General features: G+C 38.0%; 1 protein-coding gene across 4 annotated transcripts in view; it reads left to right on the plus strand.

The window, feature by feature from the left end:
• SNAP91 (synaptosome associated protein 91) overlaps window positions 1-18,107 on the plus strand; it is a 68,840-nt gene that overhangs the window by 27,155 nt on the left and 23,578 nt on the right. For all 4 annotated transcript variants that reach the window (XM_018078164.3, XM_018078167.3, XM_018078168.3 and 1 more), the window contains 9 exons: window positions 238-344; window positions 1,665-1,706; window positions 4,797-4,867; window positions 5,281-5,286; window positions 6,253-6,280; window positions 8,002-8,111; window positions 9,296-9,414; window positions 13,579-13,593; window positions 13,735-13,905. In XM_018078164.3, coding sequence (XP_017933653.2) covers window positions 238-344; window positions 1,665-1,706; window positions 4,797-4,867; window positions 5,281-5,286; window positions 6,253-6,280; window positions 8,002-8,111; window positions 9,296-9,414; window positions 13,579-13,593; window positions 13,735-13,905 — 669 coding nt within the window. The remainder of the gene's footprint in view (window positions 1-237; window positions 345-1,664; window positions 1,707-4,796; window positions 4,868-5,280; window positions 5,287-6,252; window positions 6,281-8,001; window positions 8,112-9,295; window positions 9,415-13,578; window positions 13,594-13,734; window positions 13,906-18,107) is intronic.

Here is an 18,107-nt window from a genome sequence, read left to right on the forward strand (position 1 = left end):
ATGCTGTGGCTGGTTTGGGTGCAATTTTATAGTCTGTACAATTCTTTAGCAGCTCAGCAAGCCCAGCTTCTAAATTCTACTAAGGACTAGGAATGCCACTAAATTAGTGTCCAAGTAGAAAAATGTTAATGTAGTGCCATATTCTTGAAACGGGATTTTTCTGAGAACTAAAGTTGCTGATGAATGCAGACCTAATGTAAGACTTCTTAACTGAAATTTGTCAAATTCTTTCTGTAGAAAAATTTTTTGAAATGAAAAAGGGACAATGTAAAGATGCTCTTGAAATCTACAAACGATTTCTAACTCGAATGACCAGAGTATCAGAGTTTCTTAAAGTTGCAGAGGTAAGTGACTTCCCATCTTCTGGAGTCTGGCACTTAAATATTTTGTGAATTTTTTAGCACCAATATAAAATATTAATTGCACTTGTTAAACATCTGTTTCAATGTGTATAAATGTATAAAAGTCCTTGAATCTGCTTGTTCAGCTCTTCTTGAAGTAGTTAAGTCCTGATTAGGATGTCCATGTGTCTCTATGGTGCAACCAGCCTCAACTTTCCTGATTAACGTAAGAGGTGACATGATTTCAAATGTACCAATATTTCTGAGGAATGCTGTAATAAATGTATACTTCTAGGACAGGGTTGAACATTAGAGGAAGATATAGCAATTAGTAATAAAAGCATAATTATTTTGTGAGTCTGGTTTTTTTAGTCTTTGCAGCCAACATCTAATTAAGTGGAATGTGGGATTTTCTGGTTTTGTTCCTTGTTATCATCCTCTTATGTGGATAATAGGAATATTACATGGTTAATTAACTCCTTTGCTGGGTTCTCATTTGTAGTAGTTGGCTCTTTGGCAGAGCATGCACATTTACCATGTTTCATACTTCATCATAATGGACAGTAGTAATGAGCTGAATAAAAAGTTTGTTTCTTTGCTAATTTACTTATCTCTGAAGGCCTGATAGACTCCCTAGTGACTTGCACTGTCAGATATGAGTATTGAATCTGAGGGAGTAAAGTACATTAGAGACATAGGTCAGCTTTGCTGGACAGAGGTTATAATGACTGTACTTCAGGATTACCATGTGCAGTGGAGCTTGCTGTTCTGCAAAAGCCAAACCAATAGTCACTCTGAAGAACCATAGTGCAGCAACAGGGCAATTAATAGAAGATTTGCTGACTTAGACCCTAACTTGTTTTATTGGAAATGCTAGCAGAGAATGGCAGAACAAACGAGTGACTTGAGCTTTAGCATTTTTTTTGAAGTGATGTCTTCTAGGTTTTTCTCACTGGCTGAATTTCAGAGAACTTCATTAGGATAGGCAGGTATCTGGATAGTCTATGTTTAGCAGTTCACTACTGCTGTCCTCTGAGACAACAGGGTATTGCAGTATGGAGTATGAACTTAACCTGTGTGAAATAGAGCTCCATTTATTAATAGTTTTATTTTAAATGGATATTTAATTTGTGGGAGGGCGGAAAAGACTGGTGCAGGTTGTTGGTGGTAGCTACTGGGAAGACGAACATTGCTTTCTAAATTTGTAGTATTTTTCTAAAGACAGAGGGTGTTATAGCTTGAGGAGCAGTTCTACTCAAAATTAATGCCTGCTGCAGTGGAATAATGCACTTAAATTTTCCCTTTGCTCTTTTATATCCACAGCAAGTTGGAATTGACAAAGGTGATATCCCTGATCTTACGCAGGTAAGCTTCTCTTGTGGTGTTTTTGGATCTGTGTAGTAACTAAAAGTTATGTAATTAGGAATTACACCAGGAATATAAATGCTGGTAGGAAGTTATAGCACCTAACATGCTGGAGCTGCTGGTCCATTTTCAGTATCACTTGCAAAGTTGGGTGCCTGGCTTTGAGTTTAATGTGAAAAGGATATTTACTTAAAGGAAGAGGTCCATACTGAAGAATTCACCTGTGGCAGTTTTGATGCAAATAAAATTGGAACAGAAAAGCAGCCCTAACTGCTTAATGGTTGTAAACCCCAAGTGTTCATATAGTTTTTGTTAATGTAGTTTTTGAAAGCTTCTTGAAAGCCTGGTTTAAATCAGCATCAGAATAGTGGCTCTCTTGGTTAAAAAACCACTTAAAAATTCTGAAAGTAAGACATTATGAGGGGGTGAAGAGTTTTAATCTTTATAGATTTCAGATATTATGAGGCTATGAAGTCTGGCCACTCTTTCGGCAGAGGAAAGTAGTGTGTGGAATACCAGACCACATTCTGAAATAGCTGATGTAGTATATTCACCTAACCCTGTGCCTCAGGGGCTCTTTTTTAACACAGTCCAGTCCTTAAAACCAGAAGAATTCACCTTAAACTCAGTTAATGAAATATGCTGTATAAATTTCTGTGGCACTTCTGTCTGCTTCTGCTTGCACCAGCCTGCTCTGCACTGTCAGTCAGTGCCACACTTGTTCAGCAGCACCTTAGTTACTGCTACCAGATGGTCCCTTTCACCCCATGAACCAATACTTTAAAATAGAATAGTTCTTTTGGAAGGGGGGGGGATCTGCAATGATGCAACTGCCTGACCACTTCAGTGGTCTTCTTAGGTAGTCCCTCATAACTGTATTCTCCCAAAGGCTGCTTGGGACTCTCACTTATTAAGGCTAATCTGCAACATGCTGTAGCTTGTGTCTAAGACCTAGGCAGTGTATTTCAGTGATAAATAAATAAAAGGTGAATAATAAAACTGAATTTCAGTTAATGACTAATACATAATTTGTATGTAGTATCAACTTAGGTATACTAAATTCTTATAGCAACCCATGGCAGTAGTCAGTAGTATTCTGCAAGAAGTTAGTTGTGTTGATACTCAGTATGTGTACATACTCTCTAAATGCAAACAAGTGGCACAAAAGTGTAATTCAAGTTGACAGTTGTCATTTTTGGACTTTGACTCCAAAGTTTTGAAGGTTAAGGAGGCATCTTGGCAGTTAAAGATCTTGTCTCACTTTTATTTACTAGCTGTTCTAAAAGTGTGACAGTTTTGCCCCTAATAGCTAGTGAGGAACCCATATCTAAGGTTCTAGCATGATGCTGACTGATAGATGTTGAAGCAGCATTTAGAAGAAATTAAGCAATGCTCAGTTTTGCAAATTTGGATGCCGGATAGTATTTACTTCCCTAATTGTTGCCTCTGGGTAGAAATTTTCTGAAGCTTCCTCTCTCTGTTTGATGGATAAGTTTTGTATTACCTTGTTGGCTTTTAAGAAGCCTGTGAATAATATGTTGGAAAGCTATTTAAAGTGTCTAGAGGTAACTGGTAACAGGAAGTCATGGACTTTTTTTTTTTTTGAAACAGATTATCCTTACATGTTTAAGTAGCACAACTTCTATCTTACACTGCAGCCTTTTTGAATATGTGGAAGTCTGAATCTCTCTGGATTTTTTAGTTTGTTTTACCTTTGTTCTTCTTTTTCTTGCTGCTGGAGAATTCTTATAACTAAGTCACTTATGTTTAACCAATTCTTTATTATGCTCCAATGAACTGAAAATTAATAAATGCACCTATAAAAGCAGCAAGGTCAAGATGTTTCTGCATTGCACATGTACGTGGGAAATATTTAAACTCAATCTGTCATTTAAGATTATTTTGAGCATTTTAAATTTCTACATGTGTTAAGTTACTGAGTTTAGTGCCAAAATTAATATGCAGACACTGTAAGTACACTTGACTGTGCATTGGTACTAGCAGGCAAAAGCATCCTGAAATATCTGATTCATCCAGCCAGCTGGCTTTTCAGCATAGGAGCAGCGAATAGTCTGTTTTCAAGCATTGCAAACTGACTTGTTTGATGAATATGTCTGCCCTGAAATTAAAGATGTTATTTATGAAAAACACCATAGGTATTGCTGTCAGGAATTGTGGTTGATCTCAAAGAGACTGATAAAGAGAATTCCCTGTTTAGAGACTGTACCACTGATGGACTCGCAACCCTGATGAAATATTTGACTATTATATGCTACTGTATCTCTCAAGAGTTTCCTCCCTGCTTATTGATCTTGTAGGAGTCTACTTACCCAGACTCCATTTTTATACTGGAGTAGCTAAGCCTAGTGTGCATTTATGGCTACTTTTTCTATCTGCCATTGTAACATCAAGTACATGCCTCAGGGTGTTGGCTGACCACAAAGAGGTTGCTTAAAATAAAACCTAAGACCAGGGAGGCTTGAAAAAGCTTAGTTTTTTATAGATGTCTAAAATAGTAATCTTTCTGCATTTTGAGCTAGCTGCACAGTAACCTGTGCCAGGCTACCATTTTGAGAAGAAACACCCGTGAGGTTTTGTGATGATGGGAGTCTCGAACCAAAGGTAGCTGCTTCTGGGGACATTGAGAAGGACTTTTTGTTTTGTTTAGGCTGCAAATGCTGTCTAATCCTCTGGTCTTGAAGGAGGTGTTGGAGTTCTGACTGAAAGCAAAACTCAAAGTGTGACCTTGAATCCATTACTCTTAAAATTAACCCTGTGGGTGCCTGTGCTGTTGTCAATGTTTAGCACTGATTTAAAGCATGATGAGCAGTACATCCTGGATTTAAGCTTCAGGTGCTGTGCAGTGGAGGTAAATGTTTTCTCTCTGCAAATCTGGACACAGTATTATCTTTCTAAAAACTGTCTTTGCCTGAATATTTCTAGCATAAAAATCCACTATTTCCACAGTGATGTAAATAAAACAGGATGAGCATGATCATGGTGGACTTCAGGGAGGCTGGTGCTGGATGTCAAAGTATGGTCAGGTTAATGCAATACATTTAGGTGTGTATCTTTCTCTTTGCTTTCAAGGCTCCTAGCAGTCTCATGGAGACCCTTGAGCAACATCTAAACTCACTGGAAGGAAAAAAACCTGGCAACAAGTAGGTATTATATGTTGTACCATGTATTTAGGCATAATAGTGACAATGTGAGATTAGTTGATGTTTAGGTTTGCCTCCTCCAATCTCCTTTTGTTACTTCTCTAGAAAATAAGAAAGATTAGGCTTTTCCTTTCCCTTAAAATGTCCTCTTAATGGCAACCTTTTTTAATTCTGGGGAGTGGGGGGGAACACGCAGAAGAAGTAAGACGCTTTCCAAAAAGAAGTGAAATTACCTGAGGAAAACTCTTAGAAGGAGCTGGGGTTTTGCCTGCTGCTAAGGTTTTTATCATCAAAATCTATTTGTTTTCTAATGGTTTTGCATCTTCTTACTAGATACTTGTCATGGCTAAGTCTAGGAAGGATTAAGCTAAACCTGTGTTTTCTCTTTTACTGTTGCTTTCCTTGTGATTTAGTGAAGGGTAAGTACATATGTTTACATATCACTTGCATGCATGCATGATTATGTGGGTTTTTTTAAGATGGCTTGAAAACTTTATAGAAATAGATATTTTCTTTAAAATTAGCTAACCTGTTCCTTGTTTTTTATGTAGTCATTAGGTTATTTTTTGTCATTTCTAATTTTTTGTCATCTTCTAATCAGTTCTACAGCTCCTAGGACTTACCCAATTCAAGTAACTTATAGGATGGATGATAGTTCAATACTAGTGAAGTTTTATCTCTAACGCCTCCTTTCATCTCTTAGATCAAAGCAACTCTAAAAATATGTAGCAGTATTTTGGTGCCTCATAATAATGAAATCAAACAAACGCACTGACATACATTTGAACTTACAATTGAAGCTCTGTCAGTTATTGTTAGTGTGATTTTTGTGCATGTGGAAGAACTTTCAGCTTGAACTTTCCAACTCACTGTTTTCATACTTTTAAATACTGTTATTTTCAAGTAACTTTGACTTTCTTTAAAAGAACAGTAGACTTTGAAAACTTGCTGACACATCCTCAGAAGACTTGTGTTAGATAACTGCTTCAGTATTGGTGGTGTTCTACTGCTGTTGCATGGGTTTATAATGTGGTGACATCTTGCCCCAGTATCTTTTTTCTACTGGCTCCTGTAGGCCCCGGAGCAAGACATTTGCATGCATCTCTGCCTTTCCCCATTTAGTAGAGCTTATTTAAAAGGCAGAATAATCTTGTGGTATCAGTTAGCTTAAAAGATTTGTTTAAGATTTGAAGTAAAATTTGCATTTCTTGTCTAAAGTGGCACATGGACTTCTGAAAAATGGAGAGGGCATGCAATTTTAGAGATTTTCAGAAAGCTTTCATGCTTAATTTCTGGTTTTTTTGTGGGAGTTTTGATGACCAGAAACATAGTTTCCAAAACTGTACTTATCTGAAACACCCCCCCTCTGCTTTTTTTTTTCCTAGATCTGGGGCTCCTTCTCCTCTGAGCAAGGTAAATACTGCCAGTTGCTGTACTAGTTAATTCTTGTTCAGGTGATATACTTTAGAAAATCATGAGGGCATAATGATTATGTCCATGTCCTAATCTGCTTTTTATACTTTGTCACCTAGGCCCTATCTAATTGACAAAATTACATCTTTTAATGGCTTTGTAAATAATGGCCCCATAAGAGCATGTCACTGATCTGAAGGGCTGCAGTGCTTGTACCAGTGAAGGATGCTAAGGAACTTTGCCAGGATTTGTTGATCACTCTTTTTGAGAGCTTAAAATATACGCACATTTTTATCTCAACTTTTTTTTCCTTGCCCTCCCCCTTAATCCTTATGTCAGTGAGAAATTTACTCCATGGCATTTCTCTTCCAAATCCTTCACTCCATTTGCAGCTTTTTAGGAGGGTGGTCTGACTCTTTTAAAACCACATTCATGTGAAAAGCTAGGAGGAAAACTTTCATCTAATATATCTAGTTTCAGAAATGACCTTTATTAGTGAGACTGCTGACCTTAATTTAAAGCAAGAGTTGCTAGTGAAACTGTCTTGGTTTGAGTGTCAGATAAAGTAATGAGCTTTATGGTGTTAGTAATCGTAGCTCCTGGTATCCCTGGAGCGTTGCCAGGTGCCATAGCTCTGTGTCTAATAATGGGTGTTGCAAGGGAAAAACTCAATGAAATCTTCTAAATCTGAGGGAGGCAGTTCAATGGTTGATTCTAGTGAAAGTTCTTATATTTATGAAAAGCCATTTACAAAAAACCACAACAAAACCAGGTAAAACCAACAAAAACCACCTGCTCTCCTGTTTAATATGATACCACTTGGTGAGAACTACATGATGGCTCAGAAAGTGTTCTTACGACTTTAACCCTCTCTTCCTTGATGCAAAGGAGGGATTTGGACCACTCTAGTTTCAAACCTTAGTAAAGCTTTGAGGAGAGTCTAGAAAGCTTATATCTACTGCTAGAATTAGAATGATGGGACACCAGTAGAAGAACTCAGAGGAAAATCTCTTCAAATTTGCCATTGTTTTTGCTTCTTGGGAGTGGTCAGAATGGCAAGCAGTACCAAAATTAGGACTTGTTTTCAGTTGTTAGGAAAAGTATCTCTCTAGCATGTGAGATGTTGTAACAAAGCTTGTAGTATCTTTTAAATTGACACCTTTCAAGGTAACTTGAGTCTTCAAGTTCACTGAAGAGTTGCAATATGCTTTCCTGAGTGTCTGTCCTTGCCATACTTAAAGTATCTTTATTGAGAATTGGAGGAGCTGAAGAAGCAAAGTCATAGGCTGAGCTGTCTTGTATCTTCCCAAGGACTTAACCTTCAGTGCTGTTGATGGCTCTTTAAACTCTTTTCTGAAAGTTTACAAACAAACTTTTAACTTGTTTCTAACCATTTCTCTTCTGCCACCATTTCTGTGGTTAGAGTACTAAGGTGCTGTTGTGGATAAACAGCTATTTCATTCCATATGAAGGGTCTGACAGATGCAGAAGCAAACCCTGTAGAAACTTAGTTCTTTCTTTGGAGTCACCTTGGAGTTTCTCAGCTTCACTACCATCTGAAAACTTAGCCTAGTCTTTCTTAAATTCTTTCAAAGGAGGGAACAGCTCACAATAAAAAGACCTGATGTTAAAATTGGGTTTTTTAAGTATGTGAATCTGTGCATGAATTGTTTGTGGAGAAATGCTGGTATATTGAATTTATATTTAAAATATTTCTCCAGTCTTCTCCAGCCACAACTGTTACATCTCCTAGTTCTACTCCAGCAAAAACGGTTGATACATCTCCTCCAGTTGATCTTTTTGCTACTTCATCTACAGCTGCTCCAGTCACGTAAGTTTAAAAGTTGTGTTTGAGTTACTGAGCTGGTAGGTGCCAGTCACACTTGTAACAGGGGACTTGCCTCAAAAGTTTTGCTTATTTTACAGGTACTGTACACCAGTATTCAATAGGTTACATTTTTCTGCTGGTATAGATCACAAATAAACTCTTAACACAAAAAAAAATAATTAAAAGTTATGGCTACTCTGATTTGCTTGCAGCGTAGTAGTAATGTTGTACCATTCCCAACATAAACTTCTAATTGAATAGACTGAAGTAATGTGCAAATCCAGAGTAGTCTTTGCTGACCTTCAGGATTCTGTTTCTAAAACTTCTGAATTAATATTCCTTTTTCTTGCTGTTCCAATCAGTTAATGAAGCACAAAGATAATGAACTTTTGAAGGTTAAAATAAAAAATAAACATTTGACCTATGAGAAAATCCGTACCTTGCTTTCCAGTCAAAACCAGAACTGCTGTTGCTCATTGTAATGAGCAGAAGTGATAGAACTCTAGAGGTCTGAGAACCTCTGAGCTTGAACCCATGGTCTGAAGATGTAACTGACTTAAGTTAAATGTCAAGTGGAGAACTTCACTGAAGAAAGAGCTTCCACTGTTTGTTACTTAAATGTTTAGATGAACAGGACCTGGTTTCCTAAGTAAATATCTGACTGGCTTAAGCCACTGAAGTTTTACCAACTCTCTCCTAGCTAATGTCTGTTTATTGCCTGGAAATGCAGGTTTATTGATTTTTGACATGCATGATGGAATATTGAAGTAGAATGGAGATGGTTTCAGCCACAGCAGTTATTTACTCTGTTTTTAGGGACCACATCGGATTTGAATTTTTTGTTTTGGGTGTTGTGGTGGGTTTTTTTTCAGATTTGTTGGGTTTGGGTTTGGATTTTTTTTTTTTTTTTGAATTGTAAGTCCCATAAATGTGTTGCAATGTCATTATCAAGTAATGGAAGTAAGTTAAGGTCCCATCCTGAGTTGTAATGTGTTCTTGGCACTCACTGCACTAGGGGTGTTTATGGCCACTGCTCTAATCCTAAAACCTGAAAAAAGGTGTCTCTGTTTCATCAGTAATCCAAACTAAGGGTAATTCCTATAATTCAATTGTGACTTTTTAAAAAAAATTGATTGAAATGGATAAATTCCTTCAGTATCTATTATCCCTCTTCCTTTTCTTGGCAGTGCTTCCAAACCATCCAGTGATCTTCTGGATCTTCAGCCAGATTTTACCGCTACTGGGCAGGCAGCTCCAGCACCTGCTCCTGCTGCTGCTGCTGCTGCTGGAGCCACATCATGGGGAGGTAGAGAAACCTCACTGTCAGCATCTCTTCTTGCAGTCTCCATCTTGCCTGGCTGAACTGAAGTTTAACCCTTTCTCTGCTAGCACAAGATGTTCCCAGCTCCCTCCCAGGCTTCTGCTGACCTGTCAGGCAGGCATTCCTTTGCAGCACAAGGCTACTTCTTCTTTCCAGGGATATGCATAATAGTATAAGCTGCTTATAAGGGCCTGGCTACAAAGCTGGGGGGAGCCAGGATTATTTGACTAAAAGTGAGCAGGAGGGGGATGGATGAAGGTGAACAGGTAGGGTAGGCACTTCAAAACAGAAGAACTAGAACTGCTCATGTGCTTGTTGGAAAGGTGAGGGCAGAAATCAACTCTTCTGTTCATAAAGCAAAGCCCACAGATCAGTAGGAGGAGGATCAAAAATACATTTTAAAATAGAAATGAGTCTACAGCAAATGGTGGCAACTTAGTTCTGTTGCAATTGCGATTACCTCTGACAACCCTTAACGTATTTTAATAAAATACCTACCTTGTCTGCTTAGAATAATAATATAAAAATAGAAATAGAGGGCTAACTGCCTTCAAACAGGAATGCCTAACCAGCTTTCTGGAATCGAAGCTCCGTGGTGAACTGAGCCTGTTGTTCCAGGCAGCACCAGCAGCTGGTGATCTGAAGAGGACCGCAGTAAATGTAGGCAGTGTTCACTCCTGTCTTGTTAAGACAAGGAATTAGGCCAGTAATTGTGATTTAACTTACATAGTTGTAAACCCACTGTAGTATAATCTTAAGAGATCCTGTGTGGCAGCTTAATGAACTAATCAGCCCTCTCACACCAGGAATGCAACACTGAGTCATGTTGACTCTACTATCAGTGCTAATCCAATGGTTTCTGCGTTCCCTATTTCTGTTCTTAGTTTTAGTTCATTAAAGATGACATTATATCTCAGCCACTGCATTATGATAGGGATAGCTATGGCTTTCATGTAGACCATGAAAGCATATTCCAGTTTAATCTGTTGAATTGATTTTACTTTTTCACAAATGTCAGTTTTATTAATGGAAATGTAATCTTACCCAGAAAATAAGACCAAAGATTCATCTATTCTAGGATGCCTGGGACTAATTATTCTGCATTTTTGATTGCATCCTATTTGTCTTTGTCATCACCAAGCACTGAAATACAAGCTTTTGAGATGCTTGAAAGAGCTTGAAGGAGCTAACTTTTTTAAGCAGTTGCTCATTTCTGCAATAGAAATATAAATAAATAGCCAGTAATATTGTGAAGTATTGATTTGCATAGAAATTGAAAGCTGATTTATTTGTTTTTTCTGCTTTTTGAACAAAACACCTGTGGTTTGGAACTTAGGTGTTTTTATTCTTCTGAATTACTGAAAACTTTAAAATTGACTGGTAATGCACCTACTCCTCTTATTCCACAATAGAAAAGGACAGCTATCCCTTTTTCTTTGGCCAGGAGTATCGCTACCCTCATCAAGTATACTTCAGTCTTATTTTTCAGAACAGCATTTTGGTAACTTAGTAAGCTTCAACTTTGTCTGTTTTACTACTGGCAGGAGTCCGGTCCGGGTATGATGACCTGTTACTGCACTACTGGAATCTTGCCTTTTTCTTTTTTTTTCTTTTTTTTTTTTTTACATTTTTCTTTTTTAAACTCTCTTGAGGAATTGCCAAACACCATGTCACACATGCATAAATTGAGAACTAAAAAGGCTTTTCTGTGAAACTACTGGAATTTCCATTAATATTTTATCTGATAATGAGAAAATCTTTGAGCCCATGCTAAAGGTTGTTTATTCACTTATTTAAACTAAATTTACAGAGTGAACCTGGTAGTGATTATTAATTGTACAATCTCATAGGTACTACACAGCCTTCTAATCAGTGCAGGTGAAGCCACATCAAAAATAGTGCATCTAGTTCTGAGCTCTCCTGTTTAAGGTGGAGGGGCTTGGCAGAGGGCTACCAGGACTCCAGAAATCTGGATGACTTCTCTTCAGAGAGAGATTGAGGGAGCAGGGCCTCTGTCATCTGGCAAAGAGGAGGCTAAAGTGGGCTCTTAAAAGTGGTCTACAACTACTTGAAGAGAAATTACAGAGTAGAGCCAAAATTTTCTTCGAAATGATAGTTAATTATAATGAAGAGCTTGAGTGGAAATGAGAAAAAAATTATTTCACTTGAGGGGTAAGACAGTACAGGAGCAGATTCCTGATGCAAGCTAGTGAGCTCTCCATTCCTAGAGATTTTTCAAGACCTGACTAGTCAGAGCCATGACTGCTCTGATTTGGTGTTGGGAATACTGTCGTTCTGAGCAGGAGGCTGGACAAGATAACCTTCCTTCCACTCAGGACTTTTGGGAGGATGTGGAACAGTGCCTCCATGCTACTTGAGGTGCTTACTCTTCTGGGCTAAAGCAAGTTAAGGTAGGAACTCATGAGGAAACAGTAGAAGAGAGAGGAAGTTGGAAGAAGTGCTACAGCTTGGAATAGCTAGAAGAATGTGAATATCAAATACTTCAAGATGCAGCATCAGTACATGTCAACAATAAATTGTCTTGCTTTTCTCAGTCTCCCTGGCAGTGTAGATCCTATGTATTCTGGCATATACTGGATATATCCACTGTAGTGAATATACTGTATTTAGGGATATATACGTTATACATATACTACGTTATCTAGCAAATGGACTATAACTTGTGATAATCTGCACTTCTGTGCTAACAGGAGATCATCAGAGTAGGGTCATATGTTGCCTGCAGCATACTGCAGGGTGAATAGATAGGCATTTGGCAGGTAAGCTAGACTATAGTATTACCAAAAATACAGTAGGTCAAATTCTGTGTCCTTGTGAGGTCTGACTCGTGGATATAAAAGCAAATTGACTTAAATTTGTGCTCTGAACTACCTTGCAGTGTGCCTTAGAACATGGATTTTCTAATAGTATTGTTAATTTAATATTAATATACAAAAAATATTGGGTTTAATCATTCCCATTTTAACAGTAAGTGTAGGTTGCTGTGATGGATAATTGTAATTTCACTGTATTGAGATTTATAACATAACTGAATAACAAAAATGCATTGAAGAATAAGCTAATAGAACTTAAAAGTTTGCTAACAGTTGTTTATTTTAAGTCCAGCTGAGACATTCACCTGGTGTGCAGTAATGGGATACCAGAGTGCTGCATTTTTAATGTACTGTTCTGCTCTTTCAGAATGGTATTTTGACTTACCTCAGCTTGTGCAGTCAGTCTCAAGTAGAGCTCTCCCAAGGAACCAATTATGAAAACTGTAAAAAACCTACATGTGGGTTCTTGCTGCCTTTTTTACAAGTGTTGTAAAATAAGGACAAATTTGTGAAGATTGAGCAGTGCTTGCTCAAATCATTTTGCTTCCTGCATGCTGACCCGTAGTAAAGCATCTGGACTCTGTGCTTGCTGTTCAGTGTGGATCAGATGAACCCATGGCCCTGTTATGTGTACAATGAGCAACACGGAGCTACTGGTTAGTAAATAGTTAGCTGGTGAGCTCAGATTATCCTAACTACAGAATTAAAATATAATAGGACAAACTCATTAGTTTTCACAGGTTTTTAAATCTTTTATGTAGTCAAAACTTCTGTATTTGAGCTCAATCTGACTGATCTCAGAGGACATCAGATTGTAGGAAAGTCTGTCATTAAAGATGCTTCATTGGCTTCCAGAAACAATTGACTAAAGAACCAAAGTTGGAGCAGAGCCAATCTGCTTATGCTTACCCTTCCTTCCTGCCTTCCTGCCTGCCTGCCTGCCTCCCTCCCTCCCAACAATTGACCCAAGTCAAAGGATCACTACTTGTTTGTCTCTTAAAATATACTTGTGGCACTAGGGATGTCATGTGTTATGTCCTGAAATAACTGCTCTCTGCTAGAATACCCTGACTTTAGTGTCAGTTCTGTGAATGGTTCTACTGATGTACTCATTCTGTTTTGAATAGTTGTTAAACAGAATGAGCTTTGTCATGTCAGAATAATTTCCTGAATTTTAGAAAATCAGGTGTAGAAATTGTTTAACCTAGACATGTCACTTAGAATGAACATTTGGGTAATGAACATCTTCAATCTGGAAGCTCTACTAATTGGTCTGTTTCTTTATTCTGCTGTCATTTTAATGGACAATCATTAGACCTCTTGGGAGAGGGTGAGTAATATTTTTAATTTCTAAGACTTCTGAATGTTAAGACTCCTGAATAAGCTCCAGCTTTCTGGACTTGAGTGATTGTGGTCTCTCTGCCTCTCCCCTTACTTTTCACATTTGATTTCATTATATGGTTGCATATAGATAATCTGGCTGCGCTTTCCGGTGTTACCTCTGAGCCACAGATTTCAGATCCGTTTGCTGCAGAGCCTAGTGCAACTACTGCTGCAACTACTGATACTACAACTACTTCAGCTGCTGCCGCCACAACTACAACTGTTACTGCTGCCACTGCTGAAGTGGATCTCTTTGGAGGTTAGTTTGGTTGCTGTAGTGCACTACACCAGCTCATGAGGTAGATGAAGCAATATTGAGTTCAGCTGTTGTAACAAGGCATCTGATTTAACCAGCTGTAGCAGAGGTGCCTGTGTGTTGGATGCTAAATGGAACAGGAAATATAAACTGTCCAACTACCTCTTTTTTTGCTGTGCTAATAGACTCCTATGCATATATGAAAAATAGAAAACTGTATACTTAAGGCTGTTACCTTATGATTGAACAGCTAAGAACAGTAGTTCTCAGGTCCACACCAGGGTAAGCAGGTATTGTTTTCACATTATTCAATAACTATGCACTGTACTATAATTTCTGGGAAAAGCAGCTGTGCTTTCATAGTTGAAGAGGATGGATATGGCAGTGTCCTGCCCCTTCATTACTTGTCACACTTCAGCTGTGCTGTGTTTCTTTTGAATATTTCCTACAAATATAGTGTTGAGCCAGAGAGCCAGATGAAATTACTGTGTTTCAGCATTCTTGAGTCTGGGTGATATTTCACAAGGCATTAAAGTGGTGATGAACTTGCACTAAATGCCAACTATGTCAGTAAGGTATAGGAAACATATTCTTATAGTTTGGTTGTGCTCTTTCAGTCTTTAATGTTATCTGCTATCCGCTTGAGTAAGAATTCTGACTGTATGTTGTCAGTTTTCTTGTCACTCCTGTGGAGCAGGAGGCTTCTCAACAGCATGTCAGAAATTACGTTTCTTTTCAACACTATACCAGCCTAGTAATGGAGAATTCTTCCTGTTTAAAACCTGTTAACATTTTTAATATCACCTGACCACTGTATTTTTCTGTTTTTCTCTTCCATTGATGCGTACTTTCAGCGTGACAATCGGTGTCAGGAATAAGTAATAACTTACTGTAATTCAGTTTTCATAGCAAGTATCTTCTCTGTGGGGGTTGTTTATCTATCACTTCTGCTGACAGGAGTGCTGGAGAGGTCTCGTATGTGAACAGTTTGACTACAAAGCTGTTTCCTAAAGACTGAATGTTCCTAGTTAGAATTTTTTTAGGACTGACTTCAGCAGACAGCACCAAACTATCCCCAGTAAAAATGCTGAAAAGAACTACAAAAGGAGTACAACTGCTACCTGCTACTTAGTCCTTGCTTTTACAAAGATTGATACTAATCCTAGTGCCACAGGATCAACCAGTTAACAAGCAATTTTAAAATAGTCATGGGCAAGGTTCTGGATGCCACTACCACTGGGAGCAAGAGAGAGTCTGATAGTGGTTACTCTCAGAAGCCTGTTGCAGAAGCCAAGACCTGTGCTCATCAACAGCCCTGCAGATGCATAGCATATGAAAGCTTTGGGGTCAAGCCAGTCTTGGATACAGCACTTTCAAATTACATTGTTAATTTAGCATAAATATATGACTTTTTGAAAAATGAAACTATAGTTAAATGGATAGAAATCACTGTAAACTTGCAACAGGATTAGAAAAACACCTGCCCATGACTTTCGTCCATTACTGCAGCAGCAAGATGAAACTTTTATTTCCTACCTTTACCACTGTTCTGTGCCTAGAGAAAAGAAGCTACTGCCAAGTCATGTGTCTTCTTCCAGGCTTCTCAAGTGGCGAAGACCTGGATGTGTTTAGTTTCTAGAGATTTAACTTATCATTGGGTAACTTAGTGACACATATTAAGTGGAGTTGCCTTCACCCTCCAGTGTGGAAAGAATTTTATTTTTGCAGTATGCAGACTTCTGTGGCTTGATCTCTTCTTTTAAAGAGAATGTATTTTGTTGCTCAAATGCTATAAATCTCCAGTGGATTGTATGTTAGATGAATAGTGACTTTTTCCTGGAACACTTGAGGATGAAACAAGGTTCTATTATTTATGATAGCAGAAAACCTCTAGTTCTCAAGAAGAAAAATCTCTAAACACTCTCAGCAGTGGAGGTACTTTTGCAGTGCCTTCAAGACACCCACTGGCCAAACCCTTTTAAGATCCATGAGTCCATACTGAACTCCCCCCTCATGGTTTGGGGTTTTTTTGGTTTTTTGTTTGTTTTTCTTCTGAAGGCTGTGCTGTAAGTATATACTAGCATAGTACACTAACATTCATTGTCACTTTAAGATTGTGTACAGTGCAAGAAGAGGTAGTTTTGGAGGCAGACACTGTTGCTCTATAGCTTTTGTGGTGTTAGACATGCTTACACTTAATGTGATTAAGTAGGTATTTGACCTTTGAGGTCTGCTGGAGATAGTCTTCGAGGTCACCTTAACTTCTTACAGCTTGCCAGTGCTTTCTTGCTTCACATGGTTTCTTGTGGTGAGGTGTGGTAGGGGAAGGTACAGTGGCAGTGATCTCAGGAGAAAAAAGATAAAGAGTCTTCAGGGAGTGGCTGATTAGAGGAAGAAGCTGAAAGCTGCAGGAGAAAGGCAGCCAAGCTGAGGGAAGAAGCAGAAGAGGAGGCTTTGGAATGGTTGTTGACTGCTAACTCTTGCACTGTACTGCTGATACTTTAGCTGATAGGAGCCTGCATGCTTCCTAGGACTGGGATTTGTCTTTAAGACATAAGCTCTGCATTATGTCTTCATCTCTAATACGGTATTGGAAAGCAGATGAAAAATGCAGAATTGATCTAGCATAGCTTTTTTAAAGAACTCAGTCTCATTAATGGACAAGCTCTCAGTTACCTGGGCCCACTTGAAGAAGTCCTTATCATGTTTCTAAGATAAACAAGAGGAGGCTGTTTTCAAAGTGCATCTGGAATCATTCCTTAGAGGGAGAAACATAAAGGTGAAAGAAAAGCGAGAAACCTTGAAATGCCACATCTCAGTAATAGAATTTGGCACAATATGTTTGGACACTAGTCATGTGCTATTGAGTTACATGTTGTTGTGTGATTACTCTCTAAGCAGTGCAAGTAACAAGTCATGGTAGACATTGTGCAAATGTCAGTTGTTAGGCATTCAGATGACTTGAACTGTAAGTGGGCAGGAGAGCTATGGTGTTCCCTGTAAAGAAACCACAGGCCAAGTGTGAAGACTTTTGGCACTTGACGGCTAATGAATGTCCCTTATGCTGGAACATGCTGGTATAGTGAGGTAACAATTAGTTTAAAAAACAAACAAGAAAAAATTTTGCAGCATTATTATAATTTTATAGAATCATTAAGTTTGGAAGAGACCTTTAAGATCATCAAGTCCAACTGTCAGTTTCCTAGCACTGAGCCTAGTAGAATACTTCTTTTTAACTCAGGTCAGGTTCACATGTCAAAAAGTAATGAAGGGTGATTGAAGAGGGGAAAAAACTGTGGAAACAGTTTCTCATGTACGCTTTAGTTCTACAATCTTTCCTGTGCTTGTGACTTTCTATAGGTACATTTCACTTGTTGCATAATACATTAAATAAGTCAGCTGTATCATCATGTGTGAATAACTTGTCATGTATTTGATGCTGTGGCATCAGATAAAACCTGAATTTATGAAATGAAACAGATCACTCTTCAGGAATGCTTATTTTACTGCAAACAAGGTGTATTGAACCACTACTTCAGTATTTCAGAACTTTAAAATACCCTTGTTTGCATATGATTTCAATAAGAATGATATTTATTAATTTAAATTTAATGCAGTACTTAATACATACCTATCACTCCTAGTAAAGGTTTCATGCAGTGGGAACTTGCAAAGGTTTCAGCAACATCTCTAAGTTTTCATGATATCAATGCATTCAAGTGAGAACCATATGCTACTTGATTCTAGAAGTCAAAAGCTAAATTGACTTTTGAAACAGAAGATGCAGAAATGTAAGGAATATAGTAAATGCTTTAAAAGGGGGAAGATCTCTTACAGTGCTGGATATGCAAATGTAGTGTTACTGTGCCAATGTGGAGGAACAAAAAAAGAAAATAAACAGTCCTTTTTTTAATGATAAAATATGCAGACTAAATTGTATCCATTTCTGCATTCCATGCTAGATTTTAGCAGAGGGCAAAGGGCAACTGTGCAGGTGCAGCAGAGCTTTTTGGAAAGCTTCAAAGAACTTGATAAGCGTTAACTTAAAAAAACCAATGGCAAACCCTTAATTTGAACTGTGAGTTGTAGGGTCACCTGTTCAGGTTGGTTTCTCTCGATGTTCATATACATTTCTTGAACTTCTCAGAGTAACTAGTATTAGAAATTCTTAATATGACTTTTTTTCCTTTAGATTACATTATGAA

Source organism: Manacus vitellinus, unplaced genomic scaffold (genome assembly GCF_001715985.3).
Source record: "Manacus vitellinus isolate BGI_N305 unplaced genomic scaffold, ASM171598v3 scaffold_4_pilon, whole genome shotgun sequence".
In the NCBI taxonomy this organism is placed as follows: Eukaryota; Metazoa; Chordata; class Aves; order Passeriformes; family Pipridae; genus Manacus; species Manacus vitellinus.